We start from the raw sequence: 18,806 nt of genomic DNA on the forward strand, positions 1-18,806 counted from the left end.
GAGTGGAGGTGAAGGAAAGAGAGAACTTGGTTAATATTAACCCTTATCTACAGGCACCTTGTCCCAGTTTGCATTTAGCAGGCTTCTTTAACAATACACCCAGGGCTGTTGCCACCCTGCCCATCAGCCTTGGAGAGAGACTTACATTGTTTAAAAGGGTGGGTTTTAGCAGGCTTACAAAAAATACCTGAGTGGCTTTTTGTTTAGTGGCACCGGCCCTCCTCCCTCCAGGGATAGTCCAGGCGGCAGTGGTATAAACTTCCCAGACTAGCTACCTTAGCCCCAGAGAAGAGGCTTCCGTCCTTGGCTTCTCTGCTCATGTTATGCCTGCCGAGGTAGGCTGTGGCTACTTGATCACCATAACTATCATGCCAGAGCAGTCAGGGCTGGATCTGCACCACCCCTGGAGTTTCGTTAAGCAGCTTTCTGCCTTCCTGCCCTGTTACTAATTAATTTGTGATATAGTTAATTGCAGGCACTGTCCTTTTTCTCATCAGTGATTGCAAATGTTCTCTCGCTCTGTTGGGGCTAGGCCCATGTGCCTTTGTGTTTAGTGGAAGGAGGTGGATGTGTGTGTATTGCTAATGGTATGGCCTGGGTCTGGTCCCTGCAGAAGAGAGCAGTACCATTTCCACTGGTGGTTAGATCTTCCAAAACCCTTCCACCAGGTCAGGGCTAACCTGCTGTGCTCCTTGGGGGGGGGGGCTCTCTGTCCCCAGGCCTGGGGGAGGGGTGCAGCACTAGGTGCTGTTGGGGAGCACCTGGGTGTCCCCATTTTAGGTTTAAAATGAAAGTATTTCTTCACACAATGCACAGTCAACCTGTGGAACTCCTTGCCGGAGGATGTTAGGAAGGCCAAGACTCTAACATCCCTGTTCTGTTCATCCCCTCTGGGGCACCTGGCATTGGCCGCTGTCAGCAGACCGGACGCTGGGCCGGATGGACGTTTGGTCTGACCCAGTCTGGCCGTTCTGATGTTCTAACCCCCCCGGCGCTTTGCCAAGTCTGCGTGTGGCTCGGCTCCCGCCTGCTCCCCAAACACGGGGGTCCCTGCGGCCTGGCCCGGCCCAGAGCAAGAACCGCCAGGCCGGGCCGGCTCCTGCTGCCCCCAGGCCCGTATTGTCCCTCTCTGGCCCCCAGCCCCAGCCAGCCCCCCCTGCACCCCGGGGCGCGCTGCCCCCCCTGTGGCTGCGAGGCCGGTGCCAGCCGGGGAGGGGGGCAAGCAGGGACAGTCTGCCCCCCCTCCGCCCCCCCGGAGCTGCCGCCCTGCACGGACTGTCAGTCCCAGCACGTGTCTTTCCACGGGGACTCCATCTCCCGGCGTGCACCACGCCCCGTGACCGCGCGATGCGGCACCAGCCCTGCCGCATGGGCTGCTGGGAGCCGTAGTCCGCCGCGGGGGCCTCGGTTTCCGGGGGGGGGTCGCGGCGGCGGCGCTCTGGGCGCTGATTGGCCGCCGGGGCCGTGGCCTGGCTTGGCGCGGAGCCGCGCGATTGGCGGAGGCGGCGGGCGGAGGAGCCTATGGGGCGCGTGGGCGGGGCTAGTTCGGGCCGGTGGCGGGAAGTGAGTGAGAGCGAGAGCGCGCTGGGAGCTCGGCGCGGAGCGGGAGTCGGGGTGAGAGGGGGCCGGGTGGGGGAGGGGCGCGGTGGGGGGGCAGGTGTGGTGCCTGGGGGGGGGGGGTGAAGTGGGGGAGGGGTGTGGTGGCGGGGCGCAGTGCCTGGTTGTGGGGGCTGCAGGAGGAGGGGGGGGTGCTAGGTGGGGGAGGGGTGAGGAGGGGGGGCGCAGTGCCTGGTTGTGGGGGGTGGGTGAGGATGGGGCGGGGGGGAGGGGTGCGGTGCCTGGTGGGGGGTGAAGTGGGGGAGAGGTGTGGTGGCGCAGTGCCTGGTTGTGGGGGCTGCAGGAGGAGGGGGGGGTGCTAGGTGGGGGAGGGGTGAGGAGGGGGGGCGCGGTGCCTGGGGGGGGGCGTGGGAAGTATTCACGGGGAGTGGGTTCTTGGCTGAGTCCCATGGCTCCAGCCCGCTCCTGTGCAGGGGGTCGGCCGGGGGTGTGCGTTTCCTATCTAGCTGCTGAGCCTCCCCCCTTCCCCGCCCAGCGTTGCGAGGGGATCGTTGCCCCTTATGGGGAGGGGATGATTCTGAGCCCAGCGGTTTCCCTGCCCCCCAGGTATCCGTGTGGCAGCCATGCCCAGCACCAGGTCGCAGACCCAGGCCGCTATCGACTTCCCCCGGAGGAAACAGTCCAGGATGCCCGGCGCGCCCACTGCGGGTTGCAAAGATGCCCCATCGAATCCCACCAGGGTGACCCTCCTGACGCTCTCACCCCGGGAGAAGGTCCTGCCGCTGAGCCCCCGCAAACGCCTAGGTGAGGTACTGCCAGGGGACTTATCCTGCCCCCACCTCTTGCAGAGCCAGAACCCGAATGAGAGTTCAGGGTTCCTGGCTCCCAGCCCCACACTTGGAGCTCACCGTTCCCACGAGCGCTACCAGACTGTTCCCTACACCCCACAGACAACAGGCCTTTCTTTTCCTTTCCACCTGAAAAAAGGAGGCACCATGATTGCTAAATGCCTGAGAATTGGGCCTTGTTTCTTGGGTAGCAAAGAACTACCTGGTTAGTCGCCCTCGCAGCCCTCTGGGTGTGGTGGCAAACGCCCAGGCCATGGGCCAAGTCCAGTTCTCTTGGGATAGATATGTTGCATCTCATATCCAGCATCTAGTGGCTTGTCAGCGCTAAAAATTTTTGCCCCTTATACTGGCATAGTTAAGTTAGAGTGGTGCAAGCCTCCTAATGTGGATGCAGATATAAGGCACCTCTACACTGGTGCAACTGCATCTACACAGAAGCTTAGACCTGTATAACTATGTCAGTAAAATGTCACACTCCAAACTGACATAATTATATTGGTAACACTTTTATTTCCAAACACGCCCCGCCCTCCCACCCCCAAATCCCTAAGAGCCTGTCAATTGTGAACTGAGTGTAACTAAGGCAGTACTGACTCGGGTCTCTAGACAGCCTGGACCAAGGGTTCGGAGAGGTGTCCATTCCCCACTCCACTCATCACTGAAATATTCACTCTAGGACCCTACGATTATTTTAGTGGGTGGAATAGGAAAGTGGGAGTGGACCCCAGGGGTGTGGAGGTGGGACCTAGGATTGCCAGGCGTGGGGCCGTTAAAAGTCTGATCAACGGCGCAGTGGGACAAGGCAGGCTCCCTGCAGCTCCTGGAAGCAGTGGCATGTCCTCCTGCTCCTACGTGTAGGGACAGCCGGGGACTCTGCATGCTGGCCCCATCCCAAGCAACAGCTCTGTAGCGCCCATTGGCTGCCTCTCCGCCTAGGAACTGGAGTGGGGGACATGCTGCTGCTTTTGGGAGCTGCTTGAGGTAAGCACTTCCTGGAGCCTGCACCCTGACACCCTCCTGCGCCCCTGCCCGAGCCCTGATCCCCTTCCTGCCCTCTGAACCCCTTGATCCCAGCCCAGAGCACCCTCCTTCACCCCACCCCCTGCACCCCAATCCCCTTCCCCATCCCAGAGCCCCCTCCCGCACCCTGAACCTCTCATTTCTGGTCTCACACTGGAACCTGCACCCCAGCCAGAGCATGTACCCCTCCCACACCCCAACCCCCTGCCTTAGCCCGGAGCCCCCTTCCACACTCTAAACCCCTCAGCCCCAGCTTGGAGCCCACTCCTGCACCCCAAATCCCTCATCCCCAGCCCCACACCAGAGCTTGCACCCCCAGTCAGAGCCCTCATCCCCTCCTGAACCCCAACCCCCTGAGCCAGCCTGGTGAAAATGAGCAGACGGAGGGAGTGGAGGATGGAGGGAGTGGGGGTGGGGCAGGAGTTTTTGGTTTTGTGCAAGTAGAAAGTTGGCAACCCTAGTGGGACCTAGGAGTTGCTGCAGGGCAAAGAGCTCAGAGAAGGGGGAGAGGAAGATGGGGAAGGAAGGAAACAGGGCGGGAATGGTGCTGTTCCTAAAGGGGAACACATTTTTCCCACTAAGTGATGATGAACATGACGAGACACTGAACAAACAAGCCAAGGTGGCTGAAAGCTTAGTCACCACATAAATGCTGTTCCACTTTTGATCTGTGCCAGCCTCCCATTGACATCAGTGGGAGTCTGCTGAGGTCAGAAATGATACGTGGTCTTCAATGGAAACCACTGCCCAGGGATTGCAATGGAAGCGTTAACCCTGTGTTAGAGCCAGCAGGCTTCTCCTGGGCTCTGTAGACTAAGCGAAGTTCCCCCTCCCTGAGGTCAATGTAGGATTGTTCTATTGTCTTATAAAGGATCCCAAGCAACAGATGAAACTGTTCCCCGGGAGGCTGGCCCACAGCTGGATCGGTCTGTCTCAGGGAGCTTTTGCTAATATTGGGACTAATTTCCCCTTGGCCCATTAATTGTAGTCACCACCCCGGGTGCCATTCTAAATTTCTCGTGGGGTTGAGGTCCTAGCCTGGCTTTCACAGCATGCCCTGACCCTGCAATGTAAGTTGGTCACCTTCCTCCAGCCATTTACCTCTCCATTGGCCACTGCTACTTATTGAACTTGGCGCTTCTCCCTCCTGCAGGTGATGACAACCTGTGCAACATCCCCCAGTCACTGCCCTGCTCCCCGACGAAGCAGAGCAAGGGGGAGAATGAGCTCCCGTCTGCTTCTCACAAGGGGCGACGCTTGTTCTTCAGCGAGCAGCCAACGACTGAGTCTCCTGGCAAGAGGAACAACTTGGTGCCGTCCCCGCTCCACAAGCGGCAGGAGACCCCAAGAAGCTCTGAGCGCTCTTGTCTCAACAAGCAACCTGTGTGCATCCAGCTGTTCAAGCAGGAAGGTAGGTGTTGATGCAATGTCTGGTGGAGAACAGGCCCCAGGGCACTTCTGCATCTTTCTCTGATGTGTCTCTCTATCTGGCATAGGCACTTGTTATCAGCAGGCGAAGAGCGTTCTGCACACAGCTGTCCCTGACCGGCTTCTTGCCAGGGAGAAGGAGACTGATGCCATCAGGCAGTTCCTGAAAGAACATGTCTGTGGGGAGAAACCTGGCAGTCTTTACATCTCCGGTGCTCCTGGCACTGGAAAAACTGCCTGTCTGAGCAGAATCCTGCAAGACTTCCAGGTATGGCTGTGGTTGGAGGTTCAGACACCTGTCTCAAATGCTCTGTTATGGATGTCAGCATCTCTGCTGTAGCTACAGCAGGAACATGCCTACCTGCTATAAGCCCCGTGTACCCCCTACCTTTGGCAAACAAAATCTGGTCCCCCTGAGATCTTTCTTGGGTCATCTTACGTGGGATGGATTTTCCTGGGAAGCTTGAGGCAAATCACACAGGTGGTTTGGAGCATACAGGGAAGGGAGCAAACAGTGGGGTGACTTTGCTTCTCAGGTCCCTCCTTAAGGCTGCTCTTCTGGTTCACCACAGCTCAAACGCTTTGGCCTTAATGCTTCATGTTTGGTTTAATCTGCCATCCCCAGTCAGCATTAGCACCTCTGATTACTGGAGTTTGGGCATCTTGTAGCTCCACGTATGTGCAGAGCAATCTACGAACGCTTACCCTGGTCCCTGTCCTGCGGTGCGTAGTCTGGTTCAGGCAGTTAAATGCAGTGCATGTGGAGGGGGAATAACGAGATAGAGCATGTGCTTGGGGCAGAGTGGGGTTTGAGGAGGAGATGGTTGAGGGCGTTTCCTTAAGAGGAGAGGCTGCCATGAGAATCCGAGTCGGAGAGCGGAACTCGGAGTAAGTCTGCACTAGATACGCTCCAGCTGCACCACGGTAGTGTAGACTCTTCCTACAGCGATGGAAGGGCTTCTTCCATCGCTTTAGTTAGTCCATGTCTCCGAGACGCGGTAGCTAGGCTGGGGGAAGAATTCTTCCCCTGCCCTAGCACTGTGTACACGGGAGCTTTGCTTGGCTTAATTATGTCTCTTGGGGATGAAAAATTCATCCACGAGTGATGTAGCTAGCTTGATCTAAGGCGATGGCTATCCTACAGAGCATTACAGCTAATGCAGGTGCTCTACGCCAACGGGGGAGAGCTCTCCTGACAACTTCATTACTCCAGCCCTTGTGAACGGTGGTAGCTCTGTTGGCAGGAGAGTCTCTTCGTCGACATAGCGCTGTCCACGCTGGTCACTGGCGCTTAGGTCAGTGTGACTTACATTGCTCGGGGGGGTGGCTTATTCACATCCCTGAGCAACATAACTTCTCCCGACTGAAGTTCTAGTACGTGCAGAGTCTGAGTTCTAGGTGTAGACCAGGCCTGAGGCTGAGGGACATAAGGGAGAGAGAGAGGGAGACACCTTGAAAGTGAGGGTGGGAGGCATGAATTTGCTGTGATTATGCTGGGGAATTGGTGGACTGGGAAAGGGAGATGGCTGCTAGCCGGTCTCTGCTCTCGACAGACTACCAAAGCCTGGGTCAGCTAAGCTGCGTTGTCCTTTGCTGTGGTGCGCTGATCTGTTTGGCTCGCCTGAGCCTTTCCCAGGTGCAGGACGGTGCGTGGGAAGGGATCTGAGCGGTGGCTTGCTGGCTCTCTAATTCTCCCTTTTCTCCCCGTGGCAGAATGAGCTCCCGGGCAGCAAAACCATTGTCCTGAACTGCATGTCCCTCAGCAGCTCCCAGGCCGTGTTCCCAGCCATAGCTGAGCAGATGGGCCAGCAGGGGGCGTCCAAGGTAGCTGGGAGAGACTTGGTGAGAAAGCTGGAGAAGCAGCTGACAGCAGAGGGGATGCCCATGACGTGAGTACTGTGCTCTGAAACGCTCCCAAAGTGCTGTGAGCCGCTCCGTGTGACCAGGCCAGCGGCTGGGCCTGTGTGATAGCTGTGTTCCCAGCCACGATTCCCCTAGTCATTGCAGCTGGTCGGTGCCTCTCCACACCCAGGTGCTGAGGGCTTGATTTTTCTAGAGGTGCGGCGCACCGCCAGCGGCAGGGGAAGTCAGGGTGGGATGTGGGCGCTTGGCATCGTGGAAAAACCAGGCCCTTATTTTGTTACGAAGCAAAGGCTGTGTCAGGGAAGGGTTGCACCCTGCCTCTGCCATGCCCCGAGCGACGGGGGGGGATTGCCTGGCCATTCCTCAGCAGGGGCTGGTTAGTCCCCTTGCCCCCAGGGCAATGCCTCGGTGCTGAGCTGGGCTTTCTTTCCTGCCTTTGCATAGCATGCTGGTGCTGGATGAGATGGACCAGCTGGACAGCAAAGGACAGGACGTGCTCTACACAGTGTTCGAGTGGCCCTGGCTCATTGGCTCCAGGCTTGTCCTCATCGGTAAGTGTGTCAGTTGTGCCATGACAGTGCTTTGGCCTGGTGCTGCCGTTGAAATGCCCGGTGGCTGCAGAAGCTCTGTGTGGGAGTGCCCTGAGGGGATGGCACATACCCATCCTCCTGCAGGAGGTGCCCTGGCATTTTTCTCTTGGAGAAAGCCGAGGAAGATTATGAAGCTGGCTTCTGGCAACAGAAATCAGTCTAGTTACTGTAGCAAACCTATCCCCTGATGGGTGCATTAAAGACTGTCCTTGCCCAGCCCCAGGATGCATGATCAATGCAGAGCCTTGCACATGATTCTCTGACCCTGGAAGATCTCCTCACTCCCTGTTAGCCCAGGCTGCCATTCTCAATAGCCGCAATGTGCTTCGCAGGAGTGGCCAACGCCCTGGACCTCACGGACCGGATCTTGGCCAGGCTACAGGCCCGGCCCAAGTGCAAACCCCAGCTGCTAAACTTCCCACCTTACACAAAGGAGCAGATTGCCTCCATCCTGCAGGAACGGCTGAGACAGGTAAGAACCCAGGGGCCAAGTCCACATGGGCTCATCCCCTTCTCTGGGGGAGAAGCTTAGACTCCTGCATTGACATAGGCCTCTGTGAACGAGTCCACACAGAGATCTGGAACCACGAGAGCCTCTTTCTGGTGCTGTCTTGAAGAAACTTTGTAGTTGTAGCTGTCTGATCTTGCTTATTAACTGCAGCATAGCACTCTTCTGCAATGCTGGCTTCTGTGAGAGATTGCTCGCTCTGTCTCCAAGCCTGCCACTTACCACTGAGCTGGTGGCAGAAGGGACAGCTGGTGACTTTCCACAAGCAGGTCAGTCAATGGCATAGGCTCAAGCCTAATGCAGGCATGGCTCCTGCCCTGTTGTGATGACCCCCCTTCCTTGGAGGGAACAGAGTCCAGGCTGTTGGGAATCCCATTCTCAGTGGCATCCCTGGATCCTCCAGACTCTGGGGGCTGGAGGTGAGATCTTAGCCATGATGCAGTGAGTTATGCACTCTGTCTTCCCAACACAGGTGGGAGAACTTCCCAGGTGCAGTGGGGTGCGTGACACAATCCACATGCATCTAGCCAAATGGGCTATTTTCTGTCTGAACCGTATTGGACCACCTGCGGCTTCTGCAATGGAGACCTCTCCATAACTGCCCTGTGCTCCATTCTCTCGGCAGGTGTCTGGCGCTCAGGTCTTGGACAGCACTGCCATCCAGTTCTGTGCCCGGAAAGTCTCTGCCGTTTCGGGAGATGCTCGCAAGGCACTGGACGTATGCAGGTAAACGTTGCTGCCTCCGAAGGCAGGCTCCTTACCCAATGTCGTTTGAGCGAGCGTGACTTAAGGCTCCATTATGCTGCTGCTTCCCTGGCGTTGAAAGGAGGGCTTGCATCGCTGCAGGAGCGCTGCCTCCTGACCACGTTAATGTCTGAGACGTTCGCAGCCCATTACCTATGGAGGGTGAGACAAGGCGCTGCTGCCAGCCCTTCCCGCTGTGACTAGAGATTGGTTAATTACATTTGTATTGCAGAAGGCCCCATTAGCAGCTCTCAAGCAGGTTTCTTTATGAAGCTGAACCAGTTTTTCCTTCAGAATTTTTTTCCCCTTCCTGTTCTTCCTTTCTGGGGCTGTTTTCCTTCTCCAGTTTCATTATAGGCAGGACTTTTCTACCGCACTGGGGACTCTTCCTTTGCTGGGGCACATCTCCTCCAGAAAGGGGTGCCAGTTAAGCCTGTGCCAAAGGGCACATTCTGGACTAACCCATTAGCTGGGGCGTCCGCACCAGCTCCAGGACAGTTGCCATCCTGAGCGGGGAGTATGGCAGAAGCAGGGCTGTCCCAATAGGAGAACGGCTGTATTGGAGGGACATTGGCCGCCAGTTGGGGCTGGGAGGGACTAGGAAAAACTTACACTAGAAACAAACAACAGAGGGTCCTGTGGCACCTTTAAGACCTGTTAGTCTTAAAGGTGCCACAGGACCCTCAGTCTGAATCTGTAAAAAGCAACAAACACGGCTCCCCCTCTGATACTTTCCACTAGAAACAACTCATGACTGCTGGAAAAGTCAGGTTGCTCCCCCCGCCCAGATCTGAACCTTGCCCTGCTCTGCTGGCCACCCAAACGCTGCATCATCTTGCCAGGCACGCAGTGGTTCTCTTGCTTCCTGTAGTGGCCCACTTCTTAAAATCAAATGATTTCCTGGGCACCTCATCTCCCAGCCTCCATCCATCAGTGACCCTGCAGCAACTAGGGGATTTTGTCTCATTAGGGCCATGTTTAGAGATGAAAATGAGCTCCTGTTAATGGGTGTGCGCTGCTGTTTGCATCCCACAACTTCTGTGTTCATGCTGGTTTAGCTCCTCTCCCTGGGTGCAGGGCTTATTACTTGCTGACTGTGATACTGCCCGCCCGGGAATGCTTGGGAGTTTGGGTCCAGCCTCCTGGGGAGGGGTTGGTGCCTAAAAAGTGATCACAGCTGAAGGAGAGGCATGACCCACAGAGGCATGACCCAGGCTACAGCTAGCAGCCCTGATTGGAGACCAATGGGTGCCCTGTCGTTGTTAGGGGACCATTCTTTAGTGGGGCAGTCAGGGGGGCTCAGGTGTGGGATGTGCCTAGGGGATAAGGACTTGACCTGAGTGCATGCGAACCCTTCATGTTCCAAGCTGCTCTGTTTCAGTGCAGAGGGGCAAGGGTGCTGCCTTCAGGTCTGGGGCGTTTTAGGTTTTGACAAGCCCGAAAGGCTCAGTCTAAAGTAACTTGCATAAATCTGTGTCCTAGGCGAGCCATTGAGATGGTGGAGTTGGATGTGAGAAGCCAGACTGTCTTCAAACCACTGCCTGGCTGTAAGTAGCTGCCGCCAGCCTGAGTCAGGAAGCTCTGCACTCTTGGCTTTTATTTTTCTGTCAGTCTCCTCGACCTTAATTGTAGCCTTCCTTGCCAATGGCGTGTTTTGCGCATTACTGGAATGGAGGTCCCCAAGAGATTGCACAAACGCCTGGCACGCAAGGAGCTTTCCTTCCAGCTCTCTGGAAGCAAAAGCCCTAGATGTGAAGGTCACACCTGCTCTCGTCTCTGGGGCTGGCTTTAACTAGAATGAAAGCACTTAAGTGTAGGTGTGAAATAGCAGCTCGCAAATGGGGGGACAGAGTGGGCGGGAGTTCAGATTGGGATAGTCGCAATGGAACCTTTCCAAGTGCAAGCTGTGCATAGGGACAGTGTGCTGGGGGGGGGGGGGGGGGGGGAAGATATTAGCACTGTCTCAGACCGTGTTCCAAAGGACTTCAGCCCTTCCCCTTGGATTTTTGGCTGCCGTATGCAGGATGTGCTGTTCTTAGGGGTGGCTAAAACATCCCCCGCTCTTTGGGTCCTCATCAATTTTGTGACCATATATATATAGAATATGGTTCTCTCTCCCTCTACTCCTGGTGCTTCAGACTATAGTAAGATGAAGTTTGCTCTAAAAATCCACTTTTCTTTGCACCATTTTATGCCACTGGCATTTTACCCTGCTGTGTCCTAACAGCGAAACTAGATGGATCAGTTTCACTTCCTGGTTCCCACGCACTGGCCCAGGGCTGCAGGATTTGGGTTCCCAGTGCGATGGGGAAGGAAGGGATAGTTACATCCCACTCAAACCCATGGCTTCTGACAACTCGGACTTGACTGGGTTGTCTTTAGCCAGTAGCCAATACACTGGCCTATTTCTTGTCCTAGTGTTGTGTTGCTTCTTTATTAATCAAACCCCAACTCCTCTGACTCAGCGTTGTCTGGCCTACAGGTAAATCGCCCGCTACCTCCGCCTCGGTCTCCCCAGTTCCTAGGAGAGTTGGGCTCCCGCACATATCCCGGGTGATCTCGGATGTGTATGGTGACAGGATGGCCCTGGGAAGTGATGGAGCCAGTGACTCCTTCCCCCTGCAGCAGAAGATCCTGGTTTGCTCCCTGCTGCTCCTAGCCAGGCAGCTGAAAGCCAAGGAGGTGACGCTGGGGAAGGTGAGTCAGGCCGTTGGGTTGTACGGCGAGAAGAACCTGAGCTCTTTGCCTCAGGCTCCACCCTAGTCCAACAGCAGTAGGTTGGGGGTTGCGACTCCCTGGGAAGGACAGTCTTCTCCACCTGGCAGGTCCAGTCGTGAGCCCCACCGGGCAGGTGACGTGGGCCCGTCTTGTTTGCAGGCAGGCGCTCAGAGCGACGTTGACGCGCTCTGGAGGGGGAATTGGGTTTAGCCACACACCTGGAGATGGTCAGCCCAGGGGTGGGGAGGGGGATGGGGATGGGGATGGAGGCTTGCTGGCACCTGTAGCCTCCCTCACCTGCGTTCAGTGGCTGTGGGTGATGACCGCTCCCTCCCTCATCTCCCAGCTACATGAAGCCTACAGCAGAGTCTGCCGGCGGCAGCAGATGGCACCCGTAGCCCAGTCTGACTGCCTCTCCCTCGCCACCCTCTTGGAATCCAGGGGCATCCTGGCACTGAAGAAAGCCAAGGAAGCCAGGCTCACAAAGGTACCCCCACAAACCATGCTGCTTTCTCCCCAGGGACAGGCTCCAAAGGGAGCTGCTGCAGAAATGGGGGTGGCTGCGACACACAGGCCTGGCGGGCAAAGGGAGGAGAGCACTGGGAAATGCAGGTTAGCTGGGGAGCCAGCAGGGTCGAGGAGAACCCTGAGGAGGGATGGATAGCAGGGGAGAGCTGCCCTGACCTGACAGTCGGGCGCCAGGACTAGAAGGGCTCCCAGACCAGAGACTCTGTTGTGGGGACATTTTAACTCCTGGAGGATCTGACGCCGTCCGCTCTCGGAGGCAGGCTACGGCCGGAAGGCCCCAGTGCTTTGTTCTGGTGGTGGACTAGGTGGGCCGGTGCGTGAGCGGCAGGAGACCAGGCAGTTCCTGTTGGTGCTGCTGCTTGTATGGACCCTGTAACCTCGGGTGAGGGTTTGAGTAGCCTGGGCCGTGCTCATTGGCTCCCACGGATGCTGGGCAGGTCTGTGTAGTAAGGAGCCTTGTCTCTCCTTCAGGTTTCCCTGAAGATAGAGGAGAAGGACGTGGAACATGCCCTCAAGGACGGCGTCTTGGTTGGAAACATCTTGGCAGGGGGGCAGCTCTAGACTCCTCTACCTTGATGCCTCTTTTCAAAGGGATGTGGCTCTCTCCGTGTCTTAGACAAATAACTGCCTGGGCTCCGTTGTCCGCGGTAACAACCTTCGCTGAAGGTCACGCTGAGCCATGGCAGTGGAGCGTTTAAAAGGATGAATTTGATCTGCCTTCAGCTCACGACATCTCGGTATAAAGCTGCCTCGTTTGTTTTTAACTGTATCCTTGTTTTTAAATATGCTGCCGGCTGAGGTGGCTAATGCCCTGAGTCTGAGACAAAGCCAAAGTGACCCTCCTTGTGGTGGATTTGGAACAGTTTGTGAATGGCTGCAGGCCCTATGCCGAGCCTCTTGCAGGGCTCCATTTCCCTCTTGGATCCAGGATGTTTGCTGGCCGTCCTGACATCCTTTCCCCACAACCTGCACGTACGCCATCATGTTGCCTTTTTTGAACAGCTGGAGATCAAAGGGATGGTGCTCAGGCAGCAAGAGTCTGTTTGGAGAAACGAAACCATTAGCAGCGCGAGAGGCTGCAGGAGGAAATGAGATGGCAGGCGCTGCGCTCCCAACCCAGGCTCCTTTGAAGTCTAGTTATTTCCGCGTAGCAGATGTCGCTCTTAGTGAGGCTTAATGTCTCTGGGGCTCGATCAGGGCTTAGTCTGAAGCCCTGAGGGCTGTGTGTATCTTACTGTTCAAGCTGTGGATACATTTATTCCTACTTGTTTGTGACATTTATGAAGAGTCACGTTAGGCCTCTTCCAAAAGACCCAGTTTCTTCTCCCCTTTCCTGTGCACTAGAAAGTAACAGAACATCTGGCCTATGACACCACCCAGCCTGCACCCTGCTCTGCGCATCAGAGGTTCCTAATCTCGGCATTGGTTTTAATTTGATTCTACTCTTCCCCCTCCCCTGCATCCCTAAGGAGTGACCCACTTCAGACATTGTGATGTATTCGCCCTTGGAGCAAGCTTTCTCCAGCAGGGGGCATTCTTGTAGCACAATGAACCATGCTTCTTTTGCCTGAAATAAGTTTGTAAAGTTTGAGGAAGCTGTATTGCGTGTGTGAGGCCAAACAGTGTGGGGATTCTGGGCAACCCCTTCTCCTATCTATTTTTAAATTAAAAAGTAACCTCTCTGCGTTGAAAATGACTTACTGTCTGATCAGTGTCATCTGTTTGTAATGAGCCTCTTGTGAGAGCATAGACCAGACTAAAATGTGTGCCAATGCCATGAACGTTGGGCATGTTATGTCCCTCCCTAACCTCTGTCCCCCCACATCTCCCAGGTTGGATGGACTCACTCCTGTAGCAGGTGTGTTCTGAAAGGCGGGTGCAAGGACAGAACTCCACTGCGAGATAGGCCCAGCTGTATTTACGGGTGGGGAAACACAAAGCCCCACTCTCTCACTGATGTGCGGCAGTCTCTGACCAGCTCGACGGGCACTTTGAAACTATCCTCCAGTGCTGAGAAGACACGATTACATTTTCTGCAGCTTATGTTAAAAATAATACAGGCTTCGACAAAATCGCAGCTTGCTTCATAGGCCGGCTGTGCCTCCCCCTTCTCCTGGTGCCATCCTCAAAAGGGGTTCAGTGGGGCTGTGAGACTGATGCTAACTTGTGTGGAACCCCTCTGCTATCCCACGGGGTGCACCGATTCTCCACACACACTGCAGGCGGGGGTAAGCTGCCACCATGCATGGCCAGTGCAATCAGTGGGTACTGTCTAATGCCCACTGTTTAAATGGAGTGGGATGTGCAGTCCCCAAGCGACCCAGGTTTCTGGTTACTGGAACCCCTCTAGGCCCTGTGCTACAAGGAGCTTCTGTGGTGCTGTTCACCTAGTCTAGTCCATTAGCCTTCGCCACACCCATGGCTGCTGGTGAAGATGAGCTGTGGTCTAATAAGAAGCAGGCTCGGAGCAGGATTGAGAACAGATGGGAGCCTTGATTTAAATTGCATTTTATTGGCTGCAGAGACCTTGAGAGAGACGGTTGTTCCTCCAGCTACCGTCCATGCTGGGTCCACTGCCAGCTGGGCCAAACTATTAGCAAATTTGCAAAGATGCTGGCAGCGAGATAGGGGTCAGCCAGAGCCACCACAACAGATACGGTCTTGGGAGCTGCTGTTTCCTCCTTGCCCTCTGCGGCTCCCAGCACCAGCTCGCTGTGCATAAGCTGAAAGCTGAGTTATTTTTAACCACCCCTGCTGCAGCCTCCCAGTGGGATCTGAGAATCCCTCTGGCTCCTCTCCTGGCATGGGTGGTTGCTACCCAGGATAGAATAGACTCCAGCTTGCTCTCCCTGAGTGGTAATGGCACCTGCAGGGCCTTGAGCATGGGGACTGCTGTCAGGAAAGGCAACAGCTCCTTGCTGCCGCTGATCACTCACTCTACAGGCTGCAAAGCGGGGGTGGTGTCCATGCAGCATCAGGTCTGTGCTGTGCTCAGGGAGGGGATGGCCCCTGAATCAAATCCTCTGCGTAGAAATTAAAGCCCACCGAGATCTGGCCCTTTCTAAGTGCAGACTTTAATCCCCGTGAGCGAGGACTTCTCTGCTATTAAAGGGAAACGGCTTGAGCCGAGCACTTCTAGAGCAGGCCTGCACCTGGCAACTGATGTCAGGAGCAGAGCCAGGTGCCTCTGTGAGTGAGGTATCACACCTACGCTGGAGAAAATGCAGCTGCCTCTTCGCGCGCTCTCCCCCAGTGAAGGTTAGGGGCTGGCCCCAGGTAACTGGCGCAGAGCCGGAGCAGAGCTGGCGAGCAATGGGCTGAAGTGGCACTGATTTCCAGCAGCCTGGCTGCATGTCACCTTGCTGGGCTCAAAGCTACTCTCAGGGGAAAGGGGACTGGGGGGTGGGGGAAAGAGTCCATGTTTGTCTGGGGAGCAATGGGGGCTGGCAAGGTGCAGAGGAGGGGGCTGAAATGATCCAGGGCACAGACCCCTTTCAAACTTGCCTCTTAGTCATGCCCCCAAACGGGCCCCCTCTGCCCGCTCTCTATCACTTGGCTGGGCCTGTGCGCAAAACGGGCTCGTCCGTTTGAACCGATTGTCCTGATGGGGATAGCGGGCAGCTGCCCTCTGCCAGTTGGAATCTGGATTGTCCAGCTGTGTGGCATAGGCCCTGTACTGCTGCTTGCCACTGGAGGAGGGGCAGCTCGGGGGAGGCTCCAGGCAGGGCCGTGCTGGGAGGCTCTGGCATAGGAGGAAAGCTCTGGGCTGTGTAAGAAGAGCAGATAGTTTGGGGCCATGGCTGGGCATGGTCCCAACACCTCCCTCCCTCCCCGCCTTGGCCTGGAGCGCAGAGCTACTGGCCCCTTTTCTCAACAGCCGCTGGCTGTGGGGTGAAGGCCGGACTCCCGCAGGCCGTGGTGTCTGTGCAGGGCCCTCGGCCTAGCTCCACACCACAGCTGACTGCGCCCTGGCAAAAGAGCTCCCTTTTTCTCTGAAAGGCACTAATTGGGTTCTGAATCACGCTAGGCTGCTTTGATCTCTCAGCCATTTCCCACACAGCCTGCAACCGCCTCATCAGCGATTTCTAATGAGGGGGCCCGGCTGTCTCCTCCAGGCCCTCTTCCACCCCCCATCCCTGCCTATTAGGCACCAGTACAGCTGCCCGGCACCGCTTGGCAATGGGGCTGGGAGGTGAAGTCTGTATTTGTGCCTGGGCTGGGGGGGGGACAGGCGCTCCAGCATGACTCCAGTGCCAGTGAGGGCAGAGGGGTGCCCCCTTCTGGCCAGGCAGCAGAGCGGCTGTACTGCCTTCGTGCCATCTGCCTGTGAGACTCGAACCCAAGCCCCTCGCAGGCAGCCCGTGGCGCCTTTGTTCCCTGCTGCCCTTTGGCGAGGGCTGGAATCCTGCTAACAATTCTCATTGACAGGTTCAACCTGTCCTGCTGCGTGTGGTCAGTGGAGATCCCCAGGAGTCAGGCTGTTACTGCCGGGCTCTGGGGCACAGTCCAACGGGGGTCATTACACTCCGCCTCCCTGAATCCCCCACCCCTTCCCTGGAGTCAGACCTGTGTGGTGGTCGAACACTGGTTCTGTTCCACCCCAGAGGAGACTGCAGATCAGCAGTGGGCACAGTCATTCCTGTATGTAGCTAGGAACTGTGTGGCTGGACCTCTGCACCGCTGGGGCCTGGGCACCAGCATCCAGCCTCCTGGAGGAGTCTGCAGGATCTGCAGAGCACTTTGGGCAAAGACAGGAGCGAGAGTGTGGATTGTTCTCATCTCTGCTCTTACCCTCCACACACCCCCAGCTCCCTGCTCCCCCAAAGGTGCCTTTGTTTCCAGCAGGGCTGTGCCCCCAGCCTGGGATGGGTGCCCCAGAGGGAGCCCTGCCATTACAAGGGGATGCTTCTGAACCTTTTGGTTAGACTGTCCCTTCAGGAACGGAGCTGGTGGGTTTGACTGCTGGCAGCAGCCTGGGTGCTGGAGGACCACAGCGGTGGTGACCCGCGGTGCGGGTGAGGACAACGGAAGAGCAGGTGAGGGGCAAGTTGTGGGGCTGGGCGAAGCCCCTCCCTCAAAGCCCCACCATTTGCACCCCAGCGCCTTGCAGCAGAGGGTCCCGCGGGGGGTGGCCCGGCCCGGAGCAGAAATGTTTTAGGGGAACTCCCTGCAGATTGTTTCCTTTCACATATTTATTTAATCCATCTGGAAGCCAATAAAAACATCCTCGCCCCGGCGGCCTTGGTGACTCCAGCCTGGGGCCGCCAGTGCAGGACGCTGCCTGGGCCTAGGGGAGTCAGCCCAGTTCCCCTGGGGGGCTGTGCGGGCAGACAGGGGGCGGAAATGGGCTGGAAACACGAGGGGAAGGAAGGGGGTTGGTCTGGCTTTTTAACACCCTCCAGAGCCTGAAAACCTCCCTTGAAAGGAGTGGGGGGGGGCAGGGCTGTATCTGAGCCCCCCCCAGGTGAGCTTAGCCCCCCGATTGCTGGGGATGGGGGGGTCTCAGGCTGCCCCCCACAGTCCGTCTGGCCCGAGCCCGCTTGGCCATGAGCAGCCCAGGCCCCAGGTGTGGCGGAGCCGGGCGGGCGCTAGGACCCGGGGCAGCCGCGTTCCTGTTACAGCAGCAGCCGGTGCAAACACCCACTCCCCAGAAGCGGGGGAATCCTGGCCGCTGGTTTCCGAGAGGGCTTCCCCCGGCGAGCCTGGCCAGGTAAGCGAGCTCCCCCTCCCCCCAATGCAAGCGCGAGCCATGTCTACCAGCTGCTCCCCCCCCCCCCCCGCGGGGCCCCGAGCCCAGAAAGTTGTGTTTGGGGGGAGGGGTGCGGCTCCTTGCACTTTGTCCGGGGGTGGGTGGGTGGGGGGGTGCGAGCTTGTCTCTGCAAACTGCCCCCCCCCTTTGCAAACTCTCCGGCAGCCCCCGGGCTTGGGGGACTTGCAAACTGCTGCTGCGGGGAAGGAGAAGTGGGAGCGGCTGGGGCGAGCCGCGGGGCCGGGCTCGGGCGGGTTGGCCCCACCGTCTGCACGGGCCGAGCCGGGGGAGGAGCGGATGTGAACTTTCCCCAAGTCCGGGGCCGGGGCCAGGCCGGCCCGTCTCCAGCCCTGTCCCGGGCTGACCAGCTCTCCATGGTCCCGGGGCCTGCTGCGAGGCTGGCATGGGGGCTGCAGGGCCCGGGGGGGCAGAGCCCTGAAGCCACGTGATGTTAGTTCCAGCTGCGGTCTGACAGCTGGATCTGCCCCCCCTCCCCCCAATGCAACATACATGGCCCTGCCTGTACAACCGAGATTTCTGCTCGCGGCCGAGCCCGGAGACTTGGATCAAAGTTTCGCCGCTGCCGGGCTTCGGCTCCCCCCTTGTGCAGCTGCTAAAACCCGCCTGCGAGCTCCACCCCAGAGGTGGTTGCATTTCAAGGTTGGCGGTGAGAGAGATTTCCAGCCAAATCTGGAAGGCTTGAAATGGGAGCTGGGTAATTCTGAGCTGGGGGCAGGGGCAAAAACTTCAATGTTTCCAATTCATTCAAAAAGCCAAAGCAGGTTGTTGGGTTTTTTGGAGGGGGGCGGGGGGTGTTGAACCACAACATCGATTAAAGCCTGGAACAAAACTGCCAATGTCTGTGTGCCAGTGGCAGTGTTTGCTGCCCTCGGACTGAGCGCCACGACGGCCCCGCTCCTGCCTGGGCGATGCACGCGCTGGCCTGGCGTGCAGCAGGGAGTGGCTCTGTTCATTGCACACTGACCGGCCTGGTAGAATCGGGCTCTGGGCTGGGAAGTCGGCGGTTTCCGCTGGCAGTGGCTGGGCTCTGACGATGGGATGAATTGAAGGGCTCTGGTTCGACACAGACTGGTCTGGTTTTCGGGGTCCCATGGCACGGACTCTTGGGTTCCCAGCGGCTGGGAGTCAGGCCTCTGGCCGGAGGCTAACTGGCTGTTTCTGGTTGCGTGGCTGTTGCACCCAGGGCTGGGGGCAGGGAAATGGGGCAGGCATCCCTGCTACACCCCAGCCTT

At 57.4% G+C, this 18,806-nt stretch overlaps 2 protein-coding genes across 2 annotated transcripts in view; both read left to right on the forward strand.

Annotated features, from left to right (window-relative positions):
• The first annotated feature begins 1,557 nt into the window (after window positions 1-1,557).
• On the forward strand, window positions 1,558-13,463 carry CDC6 (cell division cycle 6). Its single transcript, XM_054014464.1, has 12 exons — window positions 1,558-1,614; window positions 2,164-2,361; window positions 4,579-4,836; window positions 4,922-5,121; window positions 6,567-6,742; window positions 7,161-7,267; window positions 7,639-7,778; window positions 8,440-8,540; window positions 10,041-10,105; window positions 11,041-11,255; window positions 11,623-11,763; window positions 12,276-13,463. Exons 2-12 carry the CDS (start codon window positions 2,181-2,183, stop codon window positions 12,363-12,365), a joined length of 1,674 nt encoding a protein of 557 aa, XP_053870439.1. The 5' UTR covers window positions 1,558-1,614; window positions 2,164-2,180; the 3' UTR covers window positions 12,366-13,463.
• Window positions 13,464-17,422: 3,959 nt separating this feature from the next.
• RARA (retinoic acid receptor alpha) overlaps window positions 17,423-18,806 on the forward strand; it is a 64,269-nt gene continuing 62,885 nt past the window's right edge. Inside the window, exon 1 of the mRNA XM_054014311.1 lies at window positions 17,423-17,514. The gene's annotated coding sequence lies outside the window, so the exon portion shown is untranslated. The remainder of the gene's footprint in view (window positions 17,515-18,806) is intronic.

The sequence above is a fragment of the Malaclemys terrapin genome, chromosome 25 (genome assembly GCF_027887155.1).
Source record: "Malaclemys terrapin pileata isolate rMalTer1 chromosome 25, rMalTer1.hap1, whole genome shotgun sequence".
Lineage (NCBI taxonomy): Eukaryota > Metazoa > Chordata > Testudines > Emydidae > Malaclemys > Malaclemys terrapin.